Source organism: Hippichthys cyanospilos, chromosome 4 (assembly GCF_059441005.1).
Source record: "Hippichthys cyanospilos isolate Australia breed blue-spotted pipefish chromosome 4, RoL_Hcya_1.0, whole genome shotgun sequence".
Lineage (NCBI taxonomy): Eukaryota > Metazoa > Chordata > Actinopteri > Syngnathiformes > Syngnathidae > Hippichthys > Hippichthys cyanospilos.
Window position 1 is genome coordinate 10,054,416 of NC_142372.1, and position 12,043 is coordinate 10,066,458.

Here is a 12,043-nt window from a genome sequence, read left to right on the forward strand (position 1 = left end):
GTTCAGATTTATAAATGAGCAAAAGTCTACTTAGGGCATATGAGAGACCTGTGGCTAAATTTTAACCCTTTAAACTGTAAGACTGATGCGTTAATCCAGCAGTATGTGATATTTTAACAGGGTTTCTGCAGATATCAGCAACCATAATTTAATTCTAGTTAATGTCATTACAGGAACAGTTCTTTTTTCATTTCAAATTAAGAGCAAATTGATTGGCCTATAATGCAACTTCTTTCTAATTGGTGTTAAAGTGATTGCTTTGCAAAATGTTGTATGGCTATATCCTACAAAGTTTTATACGGATGCGCACTCATTAGTGTCAAAATTTTAGGGCAAATGAGCCAGAAATAAAACAGGTGATGCTACACGACTCATCTTCTGGAGGCTCTAAATAAAATCTGTGTAGAGATACCACAAGAGATATACTTCCAAAGGTTTAATGAATTTGGCACTAATGGCAAAGTGCTCTGTTTAAAGTTGTTTTTAAAAAAAAAAAAAAAACTCTATGCTGGTTAACGCATACTTCCTCTTTCACAAAGGTGAAAAAAAAAGTTTGAGAACCACACTGCTAATCACTAGACTGGCAACAGTTCAAAGTAGTTTAGGGTGAACTCCATGCACTAATACAAGTTTAAACTTTTATTGGACACTGTTCATAAATCATGACTCACCCTCACACAGACCCTCAGAAATAGATCTACTACCCGATGAAAATCATTCTAATAAAGACGCCATAAAGTGGGGTTGCTGAACGAGGCACATCGGGTAGATGGCAGTAAATGACAGAATAATGGGATAGATGCCTTACAGAATGAATTTTGTGAATAAAATTGAATTTGATTAGATTTTGATTACCTAACAAGATGCGCTGAAAACAGACTTATGAATATGTATGAGTATTTTCAATACAAACACTTCATGTCTCAACTCATTATATAGCAGAAATCTGCAATTGATGAGTTCAGGAAATTTCAATTTTCATCAAAGCAAATATTTGACAAAAGCCTTTTTTCCAATTGATATAGAATTTTACTGACAGAAATGTAAAAGAGAGGAGGCTAAATTCACACCCAGAACTGCAAGTCAGAAGTGTTAACCATTAGTCTACCGGTCTGCTTTGATCGAAATTAAAGTGTTTATTCTCTCACGTTCTTTTCTCATCACCTCTTGCCTGCCTCACAACACCTACCCACTTGCAAAGATGCTCAGAATAGATAGACCATTTGATTGGCTCAACTCCTGTCATAAAGCGCAAGATTTGTGCTTGCATAAATTGTAACCATAATAACTGGAAAGTCATACTATAGTTCATCCATAAAGAGTTGCACTGTGACTCAATAGAGGCTGTGTAGCAAATAGACAACTGAACACATAAAAAAGCCGTCAATGGCAGTGAATGAGTTAAATGTTCTTCCAAGAAATGGCAGATTTAGTTATTTACTGCAAGGAAGGCATTTTTATTCTCGGATATATACCAGTGACATATAGTGACAAAAAGAATAACCCATTCACTCCCAGCCCAATAAAATGAACTTTTGACATCGATCAACAACGGCGAACGGGTTCAACTTGGTACAAACAAGCTAGCACTAAGCAGATATTCCTGAAACAACCTTTGCTGATTTCTAACTTCATGGCATTGTGAGCAGGGTTAATCGAAAAGAGGGGAGCATTTCTGCAGAATCATACATGCAGTAATATGGATTTTCGCATCCGAAAGTGAAGATGAGGCAAAAGATGTTGTGTCTGCTGAACCTCTGGGATTTTATTGGCAACTAAATTAGGGTTTAAAGTGAAAGAAAAGAGCCAAAGCAGCAGAAAACACAACAGGCTACAGTAACCTTGCCCATCTAAGCATTTGAGTCAATATTGTGTTGAACTTATCATGCTCTTCATATTACCAGTAAAATAAGAAGACATTGTGTATATCTTTTGAACACCAGAAAAAAATTAGTTGCTATAGTGACCCGACTTTACATCCTATAATGGACCAGCCGGTTAGCTATGCTTTACTAATGTTACAGTCAACGGTGTATGTAGAGGTGTCAGTTTGACAGAATAATGGCATTTAATGAATTACAGTCAGTTATTTTTTTTTTAATTGTGTTGATCTAATTTTTAATCTCTACTTTATTAATGGTGAATTCATTATGACTGTATCTTGTTTTGAGTGGGAGGGCAGAAGGAAGACATGAAAATGGAAAAGCATGCGAGAAATGTTGGTCCAATTACTGTGAAATTGAAACTAGAAAATAGAAAAAAAAGATGCCCACCTTAGATAAAAGTAGAGTGATAAGTAATTCATCTTTCCATTTTTTAATCTCCTGAGAGCACCAGTTTTTTTGCAGTTTTTTTTTTTCATAACAGCTAAACCATGATGTTATATCAGAGTTCTGGAAGTGTGGTACTTGCAGTGTGCTATTCCTTTTAACAGAGCAAGATTTATTTTGAATAACCTAAAGGAAGATAATGATAAGAAATAATATTCCTACATGATGACATTTCTTTATAATTATTTATTAAATCAAGAAATGTATTTATTTAATCACGAAAACTAGAATGGCATTCAATAGTTAATAGCTGAGTAGTGGCAGAAAACCACTTAACATGTATGTGTACGTGTGTATCTGTGCGTACAGTATATATGTAACCTTACCCAGCATTAGCCATGTCGTCTGGTGAGAGGGAAGGATACTTATTGCCACTTTTCCACACCTTTTCTAGGGCTATAATTCACTGTGAATATGCTGCTTTCATGTTGAACCTGTTGTGTAGAACACATTGAGATTGATAAGTGACATTAAAAACAAAAGGGGAGGAAAAAAAAAGTCAACACAGTATCGCTTTGTATCGCTTGACGTGACAGTGGTAGGAAATAAACCCTTTGTGATGGATGGGGTTAGCCTTGGGCAACAATGCCAACATTCAAGGTGTTGTAGTACGGATTTGTGTATCATATATTAACATCTGAGTGGTTTTGTCAGCCAAGAACTGAGGGTTTTCTTACTCACCAGTTGCAATATTACTACAGTTGCGTGATTATTTGAGATAAAACAAAAGAGGGATATGTAGTATAGATGCCTTGTAAAGACAATGCTCAATCTTAGTTGACAGCTGCCACAAAAGTCATCATTCTGGTCTGTGGCAGGGGTCTGCAACCAAGGGCTCCAGGGATACATGTGGCTCTTTTATTCTACCGCTGTGGCTCTTTGTAACTTTGGAAAATAATGAGCACTTAATTTAAATGTAAACTACAATAGTTCCTTGGTTTTCTAAATGTAAATAGGGTGACAGTGGCACTCTTAAAATTAAACCGTTTTAGAATTTAGACAATCATACGAGTAAAACGTTGGGAAACACAGTCAAATTTGATTTTTAAAAGTTGTCTGATTCAAGTCACTCAGAACAGGCAGCAACACACAATAAATCATTTTATAATCAATTTATATATAATGTTAACCTCTCTTCAGATATGAAAAATGTTTTGTGGCTATCATTAATTCGTGTGACCCATGGGGGGCAAAATGGCTCTTTGAATATTAAAGGTTGCAAACCCCTGGTCTATGGCATTTGAGTTTTTGTGGCTTTAAAAATACAGTATATTTCGTATTTATGTATTAATGAGTGTGGTGTTAATTTGCTGTGGTGCGACTGCATTGACTTGAAGTTGAACCGTTTCCTCCACATATTAAATTACACAGTGTAAAATATAAACATTAATTGATCCTATAACCAATCACAAAATACATAATAAAATTCGAAATTGGATTAACTCCACTGCTAACGCTTTTTCACCAAGCAGAGTAGCTTTGATTAGCATAATTCCCAACGAGAGTAATTGATAGAACAACTACGATTAAAAAGTGCAATATTGCTAAATTAACACTGCTATGATAACGTCAAAGTTATTTAGCTCTTGTTCAACTCGCTGAGGTTATTAAGGTCTGGTTTAAAAAAAAATACTTCAACGACACCGACATTTTGTATCAAAACTTTTGACGACTTATCACTTCCTGCTTGAGCATTTGAAGCCGTGCTGGTTAAAATGTCCTGTTTTTTTTTTTTTTTTTAACCACCCCCCAAAACTAACAGAAGTGCGTTATGTGGAAGGAGAAAGCGATTACCTGAGTGGGACTCACATGGTCGAAGAATGGAAGCTCCCCAATAGCGAACCTCAAACGCGACACGCATCGTGGCCCGGCATTGTAGTAGTAGCCGCATCCCGGTTCGGTACCACCAGCACCAGCACCAGCACCAGCACGGGAGCCATGAGATGACGCCGCCGATCGGCGGAGGGCTTCCCCGGCGAGCTCAGCGGGAGTCCCGCGGAGGAGGAGGAGGCGGGAACAAGAACGAGGAACTGTCCGGGTGCTGAAACGGGTATCCGGCGTCCTTCCACGGTAGCACAGTGGGCGAATTCTTACCCCAACGGCATAATAAAGACATTTGCCGATGATTCGTGTGACATTTGCATCGCTCCGGTCACGACGTGTTTAAAAAAAAAAAAAAAAAGAACAGGGGCTTGCCAAGCATTCAACGAGCTTCCCTCACGATTGTCGATTGTGCAGAGCCACTGATGTTTTTTTTTCTCTCCCCTTTTTAGATTATTATTAGCTTTACGCCCGCTAGGTCGCTCCTCTCGGCTGTCGAGAGCGTTTTTATGGTTTCCAAAAATAAAGATACTATGGGAGTAGAGGGTTTGCCTCGTCCGCAATTGGCTTAAGCGTTTGTCACTCATCTGCATTAGCCAGCCGATGGTTAGCGTGCACATCAATCAATAGCTGCTGACCACGTTACACGCTCGTTACACAGCGTGGGAGCTCAAAAACACAAAGTACGTAAACGCCTCATGAATCATTTTGTTTTCGATCTTACTTTATTTGAGCGTAGATTTCAACAGATTTTATTTTGGCACATCGTGTAGAAAAGTGCACTTTGCCACCCAGATGAAAATAGCACAAAAAAGGAGCTTATACAGCACATTTACTTCCAAGGAAGCTGTACTTTTTGTAATATATTGAGAGTCAATATGAGTTTTGACAGCTGTTACAGCTCTTTAAGTAGAGCTTAACAGTTACCTCACGGAAGTATTTGGTGGGTGAAAAAAACAAACATAAGAATCGTTACAGTATTCTTAAGCAAAAATATTTGAACTCTTCAAACAATAGACAGCAACAGCTAATATCAATATTTACGTGACAATTCAACATAGATAAGTGTGGAAATTGCACCTTCACCACAAAAGGACCATAACAACTGTCACCATTCTGGGCAGGAAACTTGTTGAACTTCACTTTTGTTTGCTTCTTACAAATGTTTTGGTATTGCAAAAAAGGGCACGTACTATTTTATCTGTCTTCTGTTTTTGCATAAGATGGAAAAATAAGCCTGAAATGCCGCGCCAGGTAACGATGTCCAGACTATATAGACAAAGAGATTGCATTTGCATCAGAGCATCAGTTCTTCAACCTTAAATAGTCACCATTTTGGAAGGCGGAAAATTGCCATAACAACTTTGTTGCGTTTGAATGGGAATAATGAGGGAAAATACAGAAAAATGTTGGCTTTTGTAAAGGGGCTTTAGTCCACACAAAAGCTCTGTGGGATTCACAGTGTATGAAAACGGCCTTGGCTTTATGAAAGGAAAGTGACATCTCTTCGTACAGGGAGAAAAAAGTGCCTTCGCTAGTTCAGAAACTTTTACAATTAGCTCAGGGGATTTTTTTTTTTAAAGGAAAAACCCTGTAAGGTGATCTAAATTTGCCTGAAATACTTCCAAAAGATTAAGCGAAATATTTACACGTTTTACAATAATGCTACATCAAAGTAGGATACTACAAGAGATGATCAGTGTTATCCTATTGGAAGTGTTAATAGGAACACAACGGTGTCCCAGCGGTTGCCATTGAAATGGCAGCTGAAGAGTTAATTCCGAATACTTTTCGTCTTAATTGGTGGTGGTCACACGTTCGTTTTGCGCAATCAACCCAGATGGACCAGCACCATGACCGTGGTGTACTCGTGCTGCAGACAGTCTGTGTCGCTGTCGCACAGCGTGTAGTCATCTTTGACGATGCGGTCGCAACCAATCTCGCCGTTACCGAAAAGGCCGAACAGCGGAACTTCAGGGAAGACCTTTCGGAAGGCGTCGGCCTCCACGTTGCTTTGGTTACTGTAGTAATTCTGCCCTCTGCCAATGCAGGCAAACATGAACCCCAAGGTGTTCCTCTCGGGGATTTTGGCAGCTTTCAGCCTGCGGATGGTGGCTTCCGCCGCTTTGGGGCTGTTGACATTCTGGTCCAAGAGCACCGAGGCGCCCTGCACTTTTGGGCCGCTCAGAGCCAGGCCCATCACGCCGTACGCATCTTGGCTACAGCTAAAAAGGGCGGGAATTATGTCACGGATAGAAAATTACAATGCGCCTGCTTGACTATACAGTATCAACTTAAAACGTTGGCAGTGATATAAAAACTAAATTTCCTCAAATTGTGGCTTCTGTTGTAAGAACAACTGTGATGTCTTTTTCCGCAGTCTCCTGAAAGGGGAGTTGTAGCTACAAAATGGTCTGTGACAAAAATGAATTTAAAACCTGTTTTAGAGGGAAAATTTTTCAAAATTGTTTTCACATCTGTGTGAAGAGAGAAACCAGCTGAGGGCTTCCATTAGTTTGTCGTTAATGTTGAGCACTTTAAATTCGATAAAATTTGATAAAATGGTTGGGGAACCTTGTATTAAAGGAAAAAATTGTGCTGTGACACGTAAGAAGGTGCTTTTACACATTTGTAAGCAATGTGCAATATTTCCATCCATCCTAAAATTTTCTATCGCCACTTATCCTCATAAGGGTCGCAGGCTTACTGGTACCTCTCCGATCTGACTTCAGGCAATAGGCAGGGGGGGCACATTGAACTGGATGCCAGCCAATTCCAGGGCAATTGCATGGCACACAGAGACAAACAACCATCACACACCAAATCACTTTAAAGGACAATTTAGTATGTCCAATGCACCTGCAATGCATGTTTTTGGTGTGTGGGAGGAAACCGGAGTGCCCAGAAGGAACCCACATGGGCTCGGGGACAACATGCAAACTCCACAGCAATGAGTAAATAAACAACCTTTGCCACTATATGAGGAAAAACTACATACACACCAAGATCTGCTTGCTTTTTCTTACCAGAGCCTGGCAGGAAAGACACTTTCTACAAGTCCCCCTGCGATTAGAGCTTTGCTCTTGGCCAGAGGCTCCAGGATTTGGTCAAGGAAACGTGCCCCTCCAGTCTTATATGCCTCATAGACAAACAGAAACACCACTCTCAACTCCGGGTTGTCGGTTAGTCCTATTGGGACAAGACATTTTGTAAAAGTCATCTCAAAATAAAGCTAGAAACAACCACTGTATAGACAAAAAGTGCATTTGCATTGTTAACATGAAAACAATGTTGTTTATATTCATTGATCTCCACTCACCTGCTTCTTTTAGAGCGCTTGGCGAGAGAGACTTCTGGCAGAAGTGAAAAGGCCTAATGTGGACGCCTTCCATGCTTGGGAACATGATGGCAAAGCCGGCCTCTCCTTCCTGATGCTCCTCGGGAGGTCTGGAGCGAGAGCCGCTTGGGGTTACTGCAAACATGAACACACCATCCATTTTCTTAGCCGCTTATCATTGATATTAATCGTTGATCATAACATTTACAATGCTAAATTAAAATATGGAAATAAAATCGAAACAAAACTTCCGTGAGCACAATAGGTTTTAATTGAAATATGGCCACAATATAAAATAACCATATTTAAAAAAAAAAAAAAGATTAAATGAATCATTCAGCTAATATCATTTAATGGTGCAATGTGGATTCTGTCATTTTACAGCGATTATTTTCAACCCTTATGTGTATCAATTAAAAGTAAAATGTGAATTCTGTCATTTTACATTGACGCACTCAAGAACAAACAAGCTTTGTCTGTCTCATTCACTCGTGCGCGATCGCACTAAGGCAAGCAGATGAGATCATACAAGTTTGGAAGTGATGTTGTCTTTGATACCACTGGGCATATAAATCAGCGTAAAAATAAACACACCAAACATGTGCGGCGTAGCTCAAAACAAACGTAGATTAGCGTTGTATGATCTCACCTGCTTGCTATATTGCTCGCTCGCTTACAACTTGCTGGTAGGTCACTCGCAATTTGCTCGTTTACGAAAGCTGAGAACGGCCGGGGGAAAAGTTCTATCCCGTTCACCTTCCTGACCCACACTTAAGACTGCTTGTGTGATATCACATAAAACTCTCTGTGAAAGTAGCATACGATAACTATAAACAATAATGTTAGACACATTTTCTGACATGTTATGGACTCTCACTGAACAAGCAACCAAATTATAAAAAAAAACATTTTCAATTTGGGGAAAAAAAGGACTGTTTTTAATAAAAGTCTAGAAAACTCACTCAATATTACTTTTAAAGGCTATTTTGCTAATGTGCTACAGACAATGAATATTATAGCAAACATTTCATACGTGGATGTCTCATTTCTCCCGCTTGCTCCCTTCTGCGGACCATTTCTCAATGGCCTGTAGTCGATAACAAACATGCATAAATAACTTGTACTTCAGGCTATAAGGAAACCTATTGCATGTCATCCCAGCCTCCGTACATTGCCATACATAATCTAATCACAGATTTCCTCCAATTGAATTAGAGCAACGGCGACCCTGCGCCGACCCCCCCACCCCCGTCGCAGCAGCAATATCACCAATAAATGAGTGTTATGGCAAACAGCCGGGGCCGCCATTAGGTCTGATAGACGATGGCAGGCTGACAAGCCATCATCCTCGCCAAGGAGAGCCAGCCTGATGGAGAGTCACTTCTCCGCAGGGTTGTGATTATGTGGAGAAATGGCGAGCGTGGGGCACTGCAGACAAGGCCATTTATCAGGGGGGGCTGGGGGGTGCCAGCCCTCCCGACTCGGCACCGGCGGCATGGATTAATGCCAAGCCGTCAGCGGAAAAGCGGGCGATCCCTCTTCTCAAGTTGCCCGGAAGGTGTGCATTATTCCGGCGTAGATTTTACAGGTCCTTTCTTTGCTGTTTGTTGAGCTTAAAACCTGAACTTGATGAAGAAATCCCATAGACGGAGTGATTGATGTTTGTCTTTTGTTTATTGTTTCTGTTTTTTTAACTAGGCTTATGTTCACAGAGATGGAAACCCAAAATTTCTGCATAGCCATAGATTAACTTGATTTATTTTTCTTTTCTTGGTACAAACCATTATATGAGCAAACATTGGGAAGAAAAAAAAAACGGTAATGTCCACAAAACAAAGTCTGTCCATCTGTCTGGCAACAAATAACTATACCTGATAATTGGCTAACTACTTTAAATTTAAAGTTCTACACTGATGATACCAGTGCACAAAAGATTGTCTATATAAATCTGCCTAGCAACAAGTGACCATGAATACTCGCTAGGTTTTTATAGTGTGCCTTGCACATAATGCACGAGAAAGAAAATCTTCATCGTAACAAGTAATCATGCTTGGTAGTGGTCAATATGTTATTACAGTTGACTCCCAAATATCATGTGGCTATGCCTGTAGGGTGGCTTAAAAATTTTTTTGTAAACATGTATATGTACAGTACAGTGCAGAATTTTTGTATAAAATTGTATATGTACAGTATAATGCAGGGAAAGAAATAATGACGTCCTACAATCTCCACCTAGCAAAACGTGACGATGCCTGCAGGCTGGTCAAATTTAGCTGAAAGCGCTAAGGTTGGCATCTCTAAAACAGGAAAAAGAAAAAACTTACAGACAATTCCTGGTGTAGTAATCCCCAAGACTTCACAATTCTTCGGGAAGACCTGAATGAGCTCCTCAACTGGAGTCTGCCGGCTCCGCTTTGCTTTGGGAGAGAGAAAAAATAGATTGCTTACAGCTGTACATTGGATCAATATTATTAAGCATGCACCAAAATACTATGTTTGTTAACGAATACAAACATTTTTTCTGTCTGTAGCAGTAACCTGGAAGCTTGAAAGCCTCGCAGTCCATCATCGCTATGACCAATTTGGGCAGGAGAAACACTTTCTGGAAATACAAGCAATAATGTTAGGGAAACACTTATTTAAGTTCAACAAAGCAGATATATGTCTCGTATTACAAGGACAATGGGTTTCACATTCACACATAAATAATTTCAAAACAAAAGTGTGGCAAAGCCATTTGTGTCATATGTTACTTGTACACTCCTGTGTTACTTGTACCATAAGTACACTTTATTTTGTAGGATTAGCTGACTTCCTCACAAAATGTGGCTCTGACTTTGATACTGTGGCTTGAAAGGCAGCCCATTGTCTTGTATGTAGCTCTTCTAAAAAAAATAAATAAATAAATAACAGATCCGGTTCATGTTGGAATACATGTTCAAAGGTTATCCCATATTTTCTCTTGTTGTATTACAAAGCCTTTATTCAGCAGTATACAGTTAACTAATTTGAACAAAGTTGTCTGTGAAAAGACGCATGCACAAGAAGGCACATGACTCATGCAGCTTCAAGAGAAAGGGAGGCATCGTGACGTAACTACGGAACAGAACGGTCAGTGGATGACCTTTATGGAAACAGAACTAAGAACTGGTAGCACACACCTACACACATAAACAAACAAACAAACACACACACACACACACACACACACACACAACACTATTGTTTGATGACTGTCACATTGCTGAACCTTCAAGGTGGCAATGATTGTAACTGCGGGCTACTATAATAAAAAAAAATTAAAAAAAAAGAAAGAAACTTGACGAGGTGTAGGCAGAGTGGTGAGAGACCTGCTGTCTACCTACCTGTCCATTTTCCTAGTAAGCAATAGGAATCTAAAGCCCCTTGTCTTTCTTCCTTATGTGTTATTTATTGAATATCCTAGGTTGACGGAAACTACCAGGCCCAAAGGGAAAAAAACATGAAATTTTGCTGTTCTTGATAAAGTTGCACATTATAAAGGGTACAACTTTGTCCCCGCGTGTGACTTCACGCATTGCTATGAAGGATCATGCCTTGACATGGTTCTAAATTCCCATTGCATCAGCAAGAATTTGATGACAGTTGCCCATTTGGAATACATTGCCATCTGGTCATCCTGGAAGAGAACTTCATTGATCTGTGGTCCATTCTTTGAGTTTTTCCTTGCTTGTAAAATGAGGGGTTGTTAAAATTATTGAGTGCTTTTGTGATGAAGAACGGAATGAAGAAACTTGACTTGTGGTATGCTCAACAAAGTGTATATTTAGGGTTAGGGTTAGGGTATGAAAAAGAAACGCAACTTCCGTAAATCTGTAGCTGGTATGCTTGTGTGGCTTACCTCCACCTCCTCAGCCAGGCTGCTGCAGAGGACATGAACCTCCGTGGTTGAGGGCCCACAAGCCGACACCCATGTCAACTGCTGCTGAGTTCTCAGCACTCGCCGGGCACAGTTGCTCCACAGTCTGCACACACTTCGGAATTGAACCACACAAAACATAGTTAGCGTTGCTAGCGATGGAAAACATTCACGCTGCTGACAGTTGGCGGTTTGCAACTAATCTACGTTCGTTGACGCTAGCAAAATTATGTAAAAGTTATTCAAGTCTTAGAATAACACTTTCACTTCCCCCGGCCACGTTGAGCGCATTTCGAGTTTTGTTACTTGGGCAAGAAATCGTTTCGTTACCTAGCGATTCGTAGCAGAGATTTGGTCGGCACGAAAGTTAGAATTCGCTCGACGACCTCCACAACGTTGCTGAGTACATACGTCGCCTTGTTATTTAATGGAGGAATGTCAAAACCAGGATTATTATTGTCCATCTTCCCTCTCAAATCGTGAAGTTCGCCTGAAAAAAAGCTGCCCCGCTACGTAATTTGATGTTTGATCCGGAAGTGTTAATGGGGGGGAAAGTCAAAAGACAACACTGCCTCTATCGGCCAGGATGAATTGGGTGACAACAAGCGACGTAAACAAATGAAGACAAATGCTGGAAAAGATTAATACGAGAAAATT

At 39.9% G+C, this 12,043-nt stretch overlaps 2 protein-coding genes across 5 annotated transcripts in view; both read right to left on the reverse strand.

Annotated features, from left to right (window-relative positions):
- The window catches only part of LOC148424527 (transmembrane protein 266-like), a 40,269-nt gene extending 35,561 nt beyond the window's left edge, over window positions 1–4,708 (reverse strand). For 2 of the 3 annotated variants that reach the window (XM_088413445.1, XM_088413443.1), the window contains exons 1-2: window positions 4,125–4,708; window positions 2,657–2,764 (exon numbers count right to left, since the gene is read on the reverse strand). In XM_088413445.1, coding sequence (XP_088269571.1) covers window positions 2,657–2,670 — 14 coding nt within the window. In that variant the 5' untranslated portion in view covers window positions 2,671–2,764; window positions 4,125–4,708. The remainder of the gene's footprint in view (window positions 1–2,656; window positions 2,765–4,124) is intronic. The other variant, XM_088413444.1, reaches the window with a different exon arrangement.
- Window positions 4,709–4,854: 146 nt separating this feature from the next.
- Window positions 4,855–11,909, reverse strand: fbxo22 (F-box protein 22). 2 transcript variants are annotated; one of them, XM_088412183.1, is made up of 7 exons: window positions 11,717–11,909; window positions 11,369–11,501; window positions 10,027–10,090; window positions 9,813–9,905; window positions 7,471–7,623; window positions 7,178–7,340; window positions 4,855–6,376 (listed from the first exon to the last, which is right to left on the reverse strand). In XM_088412183.1, the coding sequence occupies exons 1-7, from the start codon at window positions 11,848–11,850 to the stop codon at window positions 5,983–5,985; spliced, it is 1,134 nt and encodes a 377-aa protein (XP_088268309.1). In that variant the 5' UTR covers window positions 11,851–11,909; the 3' UTR covers window positions 4,855–5,982. The 2 variants fall into 2 exon arrangements, with proteins under 2 accessions (XP_088268309.1, XP_088268308.1); XM_088412182.1 differs by having other exon boundaries at window positions 10,003–10,090.
- Between the last annotated feature and the right edge of the window lie 134 nt (window positions 11,910–12,043).